General features: G+C 41.1%; 1 protein-coding gene across 1 annotated transcript in view; it reads right to left on the bottom strand.

Moving 5' to 3' along the window:
* Positions 1-5,441, bottom strand: part of XKR6 (XK related 6) — a 539,410-nt gene extending 533,969 nt beyond the window's left edge. Inside the window, exon 1 of the mRNA XM_007938712.2 lies at positions 4,708-5,441. Coding sequence (XP_007936903.1) covers positions 4,708-5,441 — 734 coding nt within the window. The remainder of the gene's footprint in view (positions 1-4,707) is intronic.
* Positions 5,442-13,816: the final 8,375 nt, after the last annotated feature.

Genomic DNA, 13,816 nt, shown 5'->3' with positions numbered 1-13,816 from the left:
TCCTAAAAATCCAACTGCTTCAGCAGCCCCCACTCTTCAACAGGTCCAGCAGTGCTCTGGCATTTCTATTTTTCAAAATAAAATGAGAGCAGATTCTACTCTTAGAAGAAACTAAGAAACATTACTTTAAAATATTAGACATGAACAAAAGTCCCATATACTATGTATTCATTATATACTGGGGAGGGGGATAATTAAAAACAAAAAAAGCTTCACCACCAGTCCAGAGGTTTTTGCTGCTCATCTTATAGACAGCTGTTGTTCAATCTATATTAAAGTCTAGAGACAAAAAAATGCTAAAACCAAGTTTTATGACTGTTCACAAATTATGGTACAGATATAACCTATGAAGTCCCTTTTTTATTTTGTATCCCTTTGAAGGCATCCCTCTACCTTATCCCATCTCTCAAGATAAAGGAAAAATGACTGTTTACTTAAAATGGCAAATAACATTAACAATTTAAGTAAATTCCTCTTTCACCTTATGAAAACTCCTCTTTACCATGTAAAAATAAATAAATAAATAAAAATAAATACTTTGGCTGTGGCATCCTGTTATAAGATAAAATTCTAGTTAAACAACTGTTGCTTCTTGACTGAAAACAACAGTCAACACACTAAGCACCCTCCAAAGGTAACACAGAAGCAAAGAAAAGACAACATATTGAAGAAATTATTTATAAAAACAATGAAATATGCAAACAACTGGTAGGTTTGAACTGCCGACCTTTCTGTCAGCAGCGAAGCGCTTAACCACTGTGCCACAAGGGCTCTTCAAAGGAACTCAAACTGTTCCTAATGTCAAACCCTCCAAGAAAATTATCTCACTTTCTAATAATACATGGTACTAAACTGAAGCCTGGTGTGACTCATATTCCTGGTGTGAGAACCTACTATTGCCGGGAGAAGCACCTGAAAACAACCGAGCACATATGGCTATCTATAAAGTTACGTTTTAAGTAATTAGTGAGGGGAGGACCAGGCAATATTTTGTTCTGTTGTACATAAGGTTGCTATGAGTCTGAGAGGACACGACGACACAACGGCACCTAGCAACAACAACAGTGAGGGTAAAGAATGCATTCAATAGAGCTTAATCACACACTCAGAAACCAAACCAAACTCAATGCCATCCAGTCCATTCCAACTCATAGTGACCCCCACTGGGTTTCCAAGGTTGTATGTAAATCTTGAAAGAAGCAGACTGACTCATCTTTCTTCTGCAGAGCAGCTCGTGGACTTGAACCACTAACCTTTTAGCAGCCAAATGCCTTAACCACTACACAACCAAAAGCAAGCAAACAAACAAAAAAAACCAGCCATTGATTCTATTCTAAGTCATAGCAACCCCCTCTGGGTTTCTGAAGCGGTAAACCTTTACAGAAGTAGATGGCCCCATCTTCCTTCCACAAAGTGGCTGGTGGGTTTGACTACCCAGAGCTCCATAATCACACACTCAAAAACCAAACCAAACTCACTACCGTAGATTTGATTACGACTCACAGCGACCCTTACTGGGTTTCCAAGGCAGTTAATCTTTAGGGAAGTAGGGTGCCCAGTCTTCTTTCCATGGAGTGGCTGGTGGGTTTGAACCACCAACCTTCTGATTAGCAGTCAAATGCCTTAGGCACTATGCCACCAGAGCTCAACAGAGGTTTGTGACCAAATCATTCTAAGGTAACTACACTTCCATGCTCCAACTGTGGCCCTGCCAAAAATATTATTCTTACATTATGTATAGTCACAAATGAGATGTCAACTATTTGCCATCTTTAGGAAAGGCAACATGAACAGAAGTATAACATCTTAATATCAAAAGAAACTAAACTCTAAATTTTCTCAAATAAACTCCGCTTTTTCCAAGCAAAAATCATATAATTTTACAGGTACTGGGGAGGAAAAAAAAAAAAAAGCATGTGAAAAGAGAGGTATGCATGATTTAATGAATCCATTTTGACAATATACAACTTCTCTGACACCTCTTAGAAATGTGGCCGATGAGATAATTCGTAGACCTCAACCTCTTTGCCAAATGACCACATGAAACAGAAAAGTAGCAAACATAATTAAGGATACAACTGTACCTCCAAAAGATTTGCAGTAAAAGACTGCGATGATATGTCTTTATACACATTGACAAGTAATTGTTGCCAAAAGATTAAAACAAGAAAAGCATAAAAGCCTTTCTCCAAAGCTTATACATATGAATGACTTCAATACAAGCAACATGCCTATCAGGAATGAAAAGAGCAGACTTTCTCCTCGAGTATCTCAGGCAAAACCAGCCTTCTGGTGGGGGAAAAAAAAATGCTTCCTCAATAAACACTTCTTTTGCAGTACAGCTATATTAAAATAAATAGCTGATTTTGCATGTCTTTTAATACTTTATGAAACATTTAGAGATATATTCCAATCATAAAAAAAAAACTTTAAAAAAAAAGTCACACATAGTAAAATCAGAGGAATCTTTCTTCAATACATACATATACATATATACATATATATATATATATATATATATATATATTTATATATATATCTCACAGTAGACCATGAAAGTTAAGGAAAAATAACATACTGCCCTATTTAAACAATTATAAGAACTAAATTTAGGTATTCTTTAAAAGGTACTTCTCAGTTTGTTCCAAAATCTATACTTCTACTTTGTCCAGATACAATTTAGGTTTAGATGGATGGGAGGAAAGCCATTCAAATGCCTAAAATAAAGTGTGAAACTGAACTCTAATTTCATTATATCCCAAAAGTTTACTACTAATAAATGTTGAGGATTGATTGCATCTCAAACCATTCCCTCAGGAATTTGAACCTAGCACCATCATTTTTATCGGCCACTATTAGGAGTCTAAAACATGAAGAAAGGTAACTTGGTCTTGGTCAGTCAGAAATCTAGTTATTAAATACAGACTATAAAATTTTATTACAATTTCAAAATCTCTTTATTCTTCATACTTTTTTGTCCCTCTCTCCCTTCATTCCTTTATATCTTACCAACTTGCAGAGATCAAAAAAGTTTCCCTAACACCAAACAAACTACCTTTGATTATGTATGGATTTGGATGCTTGAGGGTGTATTCAGATTTGTGTTCAAAACATATTTCAAAATTTTATTTGAACCCAAACTACAGTCAAAATAGTTAACCACACTTTTCTCTATTTTATGCCCCCTCTTCCTAAAGACTCATGCATGAGCCGGAAACAAATTATCTGCAGACAAATGCAGCTAGAAAAAAAGGTTGCTTAATTAAATCTAGCAGCACTAGTAAACAACTCCAGAAGGACCAAAAAAATCAAGAACCACTGACACTCCCCCTATACTGAATCTGCATGTAAATTCTGTAAGACAAAGTTCTTGCACACATTTACATGATTTAATTCAAGCTCATATTTTCTGCAATGTTTGTGTTAAAAATTCTGGATAAAAGTCTGTATAAACAATCCAAATAACACTGAACTTTACTTCCCAATTCACTGAAAAAATGATTGGTTCCTAAAATCTCCTAGAAGTGTAGGTAGGAGTCAAAGCAGTCTAGGCAAAAACCTCTTCTCACAGAAGCAATACACCTAAGTGCTCGTCCCTATGTGATTTATCTTCAATAAGATTTTTTTCTCTTGCAAATGCTCTTACCTACCACTCATTGTTTCCAGAATACACTAAGCTGATTTCATTAGGAGGGCAGAGATTCACTAAGGTTTTAATGGGCTCACTTCCATAGCTCAATCAGTTAAGTAGCCAGTCAAGGGCTCATGGCAAGGAGAACTCGGTTTGGTGGCAAGTGGTTTTTGAGAAAGTCAACTGGCACTAGGGACATTTACAAAAGGAGAAAGGACCGCAAAGCCAAGCTTGGGTCTGTCCTAAATACCAATTACTTAAGTACTAGCTTGGCTACCAAAAACAATGTTCCACCAGAATAGGTGTCTAAGTGGGTAACCGATTTTCTGGAGATGAGAGTTAAAAAACAAACGCTTACAAGCAATCACATACTATACAATTACCTGTCGCTAAAATAAGGGTACTTCTAATCCGGGGGCGGAAAAAAAAAAGTCATTTTCCTTCAAAGGGGGCAGCGGCTTAAATTTGCAGATGGGATTGCAGGAAAGAGGGGGAGGGGGCGTGGGATAAAGGAGTATTAAAGGAGAGGCAAGGGTTTTTCTTCAGGGCCCCACACAGGCTACTGCAGAGAGAAAACAGGAGAAAAAGGAAAGATGTCTCACTGAGGGACAAAACAGAGTGCAAAAACGGATGGACGAAAGAAGGTCCCCCAACCCCAGGACACGAGCAGGGGTGCAGATAAAAAAGCGCTAACGGCTGATTACCTTGGAATATAGAGAAAAGGAATAACCAGAATACAGAGAAATCTACAGAGATGGAGGACAGAGAAAAGATGAGGCAGGGTCTATGCTAAGTGCGAACCAAAGATGAAGATAGACAAACAGCAGGACTTAGGCCTCCCTGGGCCAAAAGGCGTGGCCAGGGATACCAATAAAAACGACAGTCTTTTCGAGACACCGAGGGAAGTGTAAGGCAAATTCATCCTCAAGACCCCGGGAAAGACTTGTCTGAGGGGACAACCTTAACAACACATCGAAGGCAGAGCGCTCTCTGGAGGGTTCCAGCTTTGAACGCGGGGGCCCCCTCCGCAGGGCCTGCGCGCCAGGCCCCCGCCCCCACCCCCGCAGTGCTCTTACCTCCACACCTGCCCCATCTGCAGCAGGTGGATGACGGTCTGCCAGATCCACACGGAGAGCCGGCACAGGCGCTGCGCCCCCGGCGTGGCCGGCCCGCCGCGGACCGCGCCATGGCCGTAACCGGCCCCCATCATGGGGGGGCCCCGGCTGCTAAGCCCCTCCACAGCGCCCAGTCCGCCGCCCGTGTAGTCCTGCACGAACCAGCGGAAGCTCAGGCTCTGCACCAGCAACGACGGCACCAGCACGAAGAAGAGGGTCAGCCCGAAATAGCCATAGTCGCCTTTGCTGTAGTAGTCGAGGGCCAGCCACAGGTCGGTGCCCACGTCCCCGAAGAAGACCAGTAGCGCCAGAACGATCCACAGGCAGTCGAGCCACGGCCGCTCCACCTGCGGTGGCGGCTCCTGGGGCGTCGGTTGGGCGCCGGCGTCGGCCGACGGCGGCTGCAGCGGCTGGTCCCCCCCGTCGGCGGCCAAGGCGGCGGCGCTGCGGCGCGGTTTCCTGCCCAGGAGGGAGCGCAGGCAGGCGGAGCGGCAGCCCCAGTAGCACGAGGAGGTGTTGCAGCAGTGGCAGATGTGAAGCGAGCTGCTCTCGCCGGGGTCGTTGCCGTCGCCGCCGCCGCAGCCGCCTCCCCCGGGCTCCCCGTCCTCCTCGCCGCCGCTACCCACCGCCTCGTCCAGGTTGTGCAGCTGGGCGAAGCCCACCCCCACGCCACCGCCATCGGATTTCGCCGCCATCTTGACTCTCTTCCCAGCTCCGGAGGTTGGGGGGGAGGGACGGGTAGGGGGGAAAGAAGGCAGGGAACGGGGAGGGGGGGAAACGAATGGAGAGGAAGGGGGGCGGGGAGGAAGCGGGGGAGCAAACGAACGAGGGGGGAGTGGGCCAGGGAACCCCCTCCGCTTCCGGGTAGTTAGCGTCACTTCCGGGCGAGCCCCCCAATCGCACGGCGCCCGCAGCTCCCCAGCCCTACCCTCCCGGCCAAGATGGCCGCCCTCCTGTGCCTCAGCTGCTGGGCGGGGGGCCGGGGGGTTCTCCCCGCCAGGGCTCCCCTTCCCCTCTTCCGTTGACCCCGAAACCCATCAGGTTGACCCCTCGGCGTTTCAGAATCCCGCTGGCCCGAGTAAGGTGGTCCAAAGTGATCCCTGGAGGGGACAGTGCCAGACGTTTTGGGGTCCCCTTCCTCAGCGTTGCAGCTCACAGCTTTCCTCTTAGAGAAACGCCCCCTAACACCCTCCCGGCTGCTGGCGGAGGGGCGGGACCTTTGAGGGAAGGGGCGGAGCTAGTGGTAAGCAGGTGATTACGTGTCACTTCCGGAAGATAGGATGACCTCATTGTGTAGTTAGACAGCCCCCCCCAAAAAATGTCTATGTCTAACCTCTTTGGCTATTTCTTCTTGTTTTGTTTAAAAATTCTCTCTTAACTTATTTTGAGGGTCTTTGAAAATTAGATGTCAGTTTAAAGTCCTATAAACAACTACAAGTTGTCACTTCTGTTTACATGACTCTCCTCTTTTACTTATGTTGACCCCTTGATTTTTGTCACTGACAACTTCAAAATCTTTTGTAAGAAGTTTCCACTATTAAGAAAAACCCAGACAAAAACAGTTTTAAATTAGCCTGATTATGCAACAAATGTTGGAGCTAGGATTGAACTGGCATATTGTGACCTTGACTATATTTTCTTTGCTATAGGAATATATTGCTACTAACTTTTTTAAAAAATACAATTTTAAAATTCTGTTACCTTAATTTGGAAAATTCATATCTGGCCAGGATTTGAACTATATCAACTAGTTCAGGCAATTTGCGTGTGTAAAGATTGCCTTTTAGAAGTTTCTTGTGGTGCTAGGCTCAGTCAGCAAACATACCTTTAAATGAGTGAAAAATCTTATCAATGTGCTATATCATTAAAATAGGTGTAGAGTAAACTACTTAAACTTAGATAGCAAATTACTAAAGTGAAGAAGCAGTGAATGGATTTGAATTACAATGATCTACCAGTGAAAGTATATTTGAAGCCAAATGAGCAATTTATATTGTTAAAGTTGTTACTTATCAGGTAAAACAAACATTTTAAAGTTAAAAAAAGAGAGAGAAAAAGAACAAAACTGGGTTTCTCATTGACTTTCCTAGATTTAGTACTCATTTTTCTGATGCTGCCTCTATTTCTCCCTTCAAAAAAATCTAACTTTATTTAGACATCCCAATAAATTTCTTTGGAATGCTAAGAGGACAAATTGGATAATATTTGTTTTGCATTGATGTTCCGTGGAGAAACATGCCTTTGAAAATTTCAGTATTGTTTTTTGATGTATGTGGTTATTTAACACTAGTACTTAGCTAAGTTTTGGAAGTAGCAAGCAAAACAAGGCTACCACATTTTAAAGTACAATTCTAATAAGTATATACACCAAGGTAAAACATATAAAGGCTTTTGAGAAAGTACCTGGAAATAATTTTTACCCGAGCCATTCTATGAAAAAAAAAAAAAAGTGACTCTAATTTGCTTTTGGAATCAAGTCACATAGTGTATCTTTTTATTCCATATGATGATTCATGAACTTTAATTTCTATAGTGGTAAAAATTACAGCTAGCAGATAAACACTGTTTCTGCACATAGATGAGTTTCTCTTTATTTGTTTACTAAATTTGACTTAATAATTCCTTAGGAAGACAACATAAATGTAGAGGAATAAGATTGCCCACGTTCAAATCCCAGTTCCACTAAAGTAATAATATGACTGTGAGCAAGATAATTACCCTCTTTAAGCATTGGTTTCCTCTTTTATATAATGGAAAGAGTAGCAGGACCTTCTTTGAAAGGTTACTGAGGGGATTAAAGGTGATAATTCATTCAGTGCTCTTAACATGAAAGCTGGCAGGTAGTAAGGACTAAATAGTAACTGCTACTGCTGTGTTGCTAGTGTGTCACGTTTGTATCTGTTCACCATACTTACTCGATCTGTATGCTGAAGCAAATAATCTGAGAAGCTGGACTATATGAAGAAGAATGCAGCATCAGGATTGGAGGAAGATTCATTAACAACCAGCAATATGCAGATGACACAATCTTACTTGCTAAAAGTGAAGAGGACTTGAAGTACTTACTGATGAAGATCAAAGACTACAGCCTTTAGTGTGGATTACACCTTAATATAAAGAAAACAAAAATTTTCACAACTGGATCAGTAAACCACATCATGATAAACAGAAAAGATTGAAGTTGTCAAAGATTTTCTTTTACTTAAATCCACAACCAACATCCATGAAAGTAGCAGTCAAGAATCAAATGATATATTACATTGGGCAAAACTCTGCAAAAGACCTCTTTAAAGTGTTAAAAAACATTGATGTCACCTTGAAGACTAAGGTGCCCCTACCCCAAGCCATGGTATTTTCAGTCACCTCATATGCATTCAGAAGCTGCACAGTGAATAAGGAAGATGGAAGAAGAATTAATACCTTTGAATTGTGGTGTTGGTGAAGAATACTGAATATACCATGGACTGCCAGAGGACAGAACAAATCTGTTTTGAAGTAAGTACAGCCAGAATGCTCCTTGGAAGCAGGGATGGTGAGACTTGATGTCAGGTACTTTGGAGATGTTATGAGAAGGGACCAGCCCCTAGAGAAGGGCATCATGTTTGGTAAAGTAGAGGATTAATGAAAAAGAGGGAAGGCCTTCAACAAGATGGATTGGCACATTGACTGCAACAATGGGCTGAAACATAGCAGCTACTGTGAGGATGGCACAGGATAAGGCAGTGTTTCTATTGTACTTAGGGTTACTTTGAGTAAGAACTGGCTTGACAGCACCTAACAATAACAAGCTGCTGCTGCTGTTTTTATTCTTACGCCTGCATAGTGTCAACATATACATGGACAATCAATCATTCAGTAGATTTGGTATGTCTTAGTTATCTCATGGTTCTATAATAGGAATACCACAAGTGGATGGCTTTAACAAAAAAATTATTCTCACAGTTTAGGAGGATCGAAGTCCAAATTCAGGGTCCCAGCTCTTGGGGAAAGCTTTCTTTCTCTGTCAGCTCTGGGGGAAGGTCCTTTTGTCCTTTCAACATCTGTGGGTTTGGCATCCCTTGGAGATTTCCATATGTCTTGGTGTCAATCTTCCCCTGGGTCTAGGAGGTTCTCAGCACAGAGACCCTGGATCCAAGTGACATGCTCTGTTCCCACCTCTTCTTTATTGATGGGACTGGGGTCCTTCTCTCCCTGCTTGCTTCTCTCTCCTTTCATCTCTTGTAAAATAAAAGCTGATGGTGGCCACATCCCAGGGAAACTCCCTTTACATCAGATCAGGGCTGTGTCCTGAGTAAAAGTGTTGCAAACTACATTATTACGTGACTGCCAAACCACTGAGAAGCATGGCCTACCCAGGTAGACACATATTTTGGGGGAACTCAATACAATCCATGACATTCCACTCTTTGGCCCCCCAAAAAATTCATGTTCCTGCAACATGCAAAACACTTTCACACCGTCATACTCTAATAAATGAAAGCATTTTTAGATGCTTCCAGGAAATAAATGAAATTAATTTGTGCTTTTAAATATATTTCCTCTATTTGGGACTATGAGACTATGAAATGAGATACAAAAGCAGGCAGCAGTGGTGTATTAATGATTCCTATTTCTGTGTGGCCTGAAAGAACATTATCTACTAGTGAAATTAGCTAAGTAAATTACATTCCTATGTAAGGTTGACAAATGAGATTATGAGTCAAAGTGTTTACCACAATTGAGGTTTCAAATGTATAGCTAAGATTTGCAATCTTTGAGGTGACTTCAAGTTTATATTTGCTGTTTCAGTAATTTTACATTAAAGAACCCAAGGATTCTAAAATAAAATTAATTACAGTGAGAGTAAACTTACAATGCAGACTTGCTGAAAATTAATATAAATTTGGACTGTGGGATGAATAGTACCTTTTTAGCTAGAATTTTGAGGCTATTCGTGTTAGCTGTTCAAGTCCAGCCCTTAGCAAAGTGCTCAACATCCAGTGGGCAAACAACAAAACACTGCAGTCAAGTTGATTCTGACTCACAGCCACCCCATGGGCTACAGAATAGAACTGCTCCATATGGTTTTCTTGGCTATAAACTTTATGGAACCAGATCACCAAGTCTTTTTTCTGAAATGCAACTGAGTGAGTTTCAACTGCCAATCTTTAGCTTAACAGTCAAGTAAAAACCATTTATACAACTTAAAAACAAACAAACAAAACTGCCATCAAGTCAATTCCGACTCTTAGCAACCCCCTTTGGGTTTCTGAGGTGGTGAATTTTTACAGAAGTAGATTACCCAGTCTTCCTTCCTCAGACTGGCTAGTGGGTTTGAGCCACCAACCTTCTGATTAACAGTCAAATACCTTACACATTACACCACTACAACTTCTTTAAACAATATATAATGGGCAATAAATATTAAATGAGTGAGTTAATTTTCCAGGTAACTGAAAACTTTTAAACACCCTAAAAATTCTATTTTCTATTATAAAATAGATTTATGATGTACATCTTCATAAAACTCATTGATATATTAAAGAGATACTGACATTCATTATACCCAAAAAACTCAGAGCTGTCGAGTCAGATCCAACTCATAGTGACCCTTCCTTGGATTTCTGAGGCAGTATCACTACAGAAGTAATTTGCCCAGTCTTCCTTCCAAGGAGTGGACTTGAACTGCCAGCCTTCTACTTAGCAGTCAAATGCCTTAGGCACTATGCCACCAAAGCTCCCAAAATTAATTATACATAGAGAAAATAAATAAAAAGAAATACATTGCACACTGGCCTGCTTTCTTCTTGTTGTTGTTACGTGCCATCAAGCCATCTTCAACTCATAGTGACCTTATGTACAACAGAACTAAACACTGCCCAGTCCTATGCCAGGCTCATGGTCCTTGCCATACCTGAGCCCGTCGTTGTAGCCACTGTGTCAATCCATCTTGTTTAGGACCTTCCCCTTTTTCATTGACCCTCTACTTTACCAAGCATGATATCCTTCTTCAGAGAATGGTTGCTTCTGACATAACTAAAGTAGGTGAGACGAAGTGTGGCCATTCTCGCTTCCAAGGAGCATTCTGGCAGCACTTTTTCCAGGACAGATTTGTTTGTTCTTTCAGCAGTCCATGGTACTTTCAGTATTCTTCGCCAACAACTCAACTCAAAAGCAACAACTCTTCTAATGAAGAAAACCAAAGATTCATGGAAACAATTAGTCTAAAGGGCTGGTACACCATACGATCCTCAGCCTATACAACTATGAGACCAGAGGAACTAGATGGTGCCTGGCTACCAATGTCAAACGTTTGTAGGGAGATCTGTGTAAGAGATCCTGGATAGGGAGGGAGAACAATGTGGAATAAAACTCAAAATCACTTGGGAAAAAAAAAAAAAAGACTAGGTTTGCTGGTCTGATATAGTCTGGTGGAATCACTGAGACTCTGGCCCCTAGTTCCCCTTCAGGTCTGGAATTCAACCCACACCTGTGGCTTTCATCCAAACAAAAGACAGGCATATGAGGTGAACATTTACACTAGGTAGATATACCTCTTGGAGAGAATAATCATGGGAGAAAGAAAGGCTGTTTATGCACAGAGAGATAGCTCAGGGCAGGAGTGCATGGAGAGATAGACACAGGGAAGGGTAACTATCAGGAGGAAGTGGGAGCGGAGCTGTTGCATTGTGGTAAATTGTAGTCAATGTCATGAGACAAAGTGTATATGAACTGCTGTATGGAAAGTGAATTTGCTCTGTAAACTTTCACCCAAATCATAATTTAAAAAAAAAAAAAGCATCAACTCTTCTTCAGTCTTCCTTATTCATTATCAGCACTTGAAAGAAATTTTTTTGTAGCAGATCTGCCCAATGCAATGCCCACTTTCTTAGTAGCATGTAACACGGAAAGTTAACCTTTTTTAATGACTGGACCTTGGAATGGCCTTATGCTAAGAGATTTTAACTATTTTAAGAGAGTGTCAAGATACCCCAAGCTCTAGTGGGCACTTTTGGGTTTTTTATAGTTGTTTTCCAAAAATAGCAATTAAAAAAAAAAAAAAAACTGCTTTTAATAGTTCAGTCAACTAATGGCTTTGGCCCCTTGCTATATCTATGCCTATATAGGTGGGGAAGTCAAACAAAGTTTCTGGCAATGAGGCAAGAAAGGGAAATCAAAGGCATCCAAATTGGTAAGGAAGAAGTCAAACTATCCCTGTTTGCTGATGATATGATTCTATACCTAGAAAACCCAAGAGACTCAGTCAAAAATCTACTGGAACTAATTGAGAAATTTAGCATCGTGGCAGGAAGTAAGATCAACATCCAAAAATCAGTTGGATTCCTCTATACCAGCAAAGAGATTGCTGAAAAAGAAATAAGGAAATCAATACCATTTACAATAGCTACGAAAAAAATAAAATGCTTGGGAATAAATCTTAACAGAGACACAAAAGATCTGTACAAACAAAACTAAAAAAGACTACAACAAACCATAAGAGACCTGTGTAAATGGAAGAATATACCATGCTGCTAGATAGGAAGATTGAACATTGTGAAAATGTCAATTCTACCCAAAGCAATCTATATATTTAATGCAATCCCAATCCAGATCCCATCAATTTATGGAAAAACTGATCACTAACTTTATATGAACAGGAAAGAGACCTTGGATAAGCAAAGCACTATTGAAGAAGAAGAACATAGTAGGAGGTCTCACACTGCTGGATCTCAAAACCTACTATACAGCCACATAGTCAAAACTGCCTGGAATTGGTATAATGGCAGACACACAGACCAATGGAACAGAATTGAGAACCCAGAAATAGATCCATGATCTATGGTCAGCTGATCTTTGACAAAGGGCTGAAATCCATTAAATGAGGAAGATAATGTTTGTTTAATAAATGGTGCTGGTAAAACTGGATATCCATTTGCAGAAAACTGAAACAAGATCTGTGCCTCACACCATACACAAAAACTAACTCCATATGGATCAAAGACGTAAATGTGAAGCCTAAAACTATAAAGTTCCTCAAGGAAAAACTAGGGGCAAATCTAGGGTAGTGTAGTGCCTAAGGCACTTGACTGCTAACCAGAAGGTGGTGGGTCAAAACCACCAGCCACTCCTTGAAAGGTAAGCTGGGCAATCTACTTCCGTAGTGATACCACCTCGGAAACCCAAGGAGGAGTCGCTATGAGTCAGGTCTGATTCAATGGCACATAACAACAACAACACACTATATGGCATAAATAGACTATTGTTCTGGTTACCTACTACTGCTCTAACGGAAATACCACAAATGGGAGGCCTTAACAAACAGGAGTTTATTCTGTCATAGTTTGGAAGCTTTAAGTCCAAGTTCAAAGTGCCAGGATCTAGGGGCTATGTGAAAGCCCCTGGACCTTGGGCTTCAGCTCTGCCTCTTGCTCCCACCCACTGAAGCTAGAGGCATCTCTTCACTCAGGCAGCTACCTACTGGCTGCTGAGGCTAACAAGCCCAAGGTCAACATCTAAAATGGCACCAAACGACATGGCAGGACATTAATTCAAGTCCATTGTAAGTCCCAGGCTCGGCAGAGCATGGCAGCCTGGTGAACAACAACATGGCTGTATGCAGGGTCCAAGCATGCCATAAGCTAGAGACCATTCCCAAAGCTACTGCTTATATATGGGAAGCAGACTGCATCCCTAAGGCAACTATTAAGCTGCTCCAATAGAGTCCACCATGAAGTTAATTACCAGTCTCACCAAGGGGAATAATTACATTCAGCTGCCCAGCCACTCAGCCAGGCCTAGCCAAGTTGACACAGAAACTTAACTACAACTATCAAGCATAACCCAAAATACACAAACAGCAGAAGAGAAACTAGTTGAATAGGACCTTCTAAATATTAAATTTTTATGTGCTTCCAAAGACTTCTCCAAAAGAGTCAAAAGAGAACCTAGAGATTGGGAAAAAAAATATTCAGTAATGATATATCTGACAAGGGACTTATCTCTAGAATTTATAGAAAACTCCAACACCTCAACAGCAAAAAGACAAATAATCCAATTCAAAAATGGGCAGAGACATGAATAGACACTTCAC

Source organism: Orycteropus afer, unplaced genomic scaffold, assembly GCF_000298275.1.
Source record: "Orycteropus afer afer isolate SDZICR_OR568_19922 unplaced genomic scaffold, OryAfe1.0 scaffold00053, whole genome shotgun sequence".
Classification (NCBI taxonomy): Eukaryota; Metazoa; Chordata; class Mammalia; order Tubulidentata; family Orycteropodidae; genus Orycteropus; species Orycteropus afer.
The sequence above is the reverse complement of the archived record's forward strand: the minus strand, read 5'-3'. Positions and strand labels throughout refer to the sequence as shown.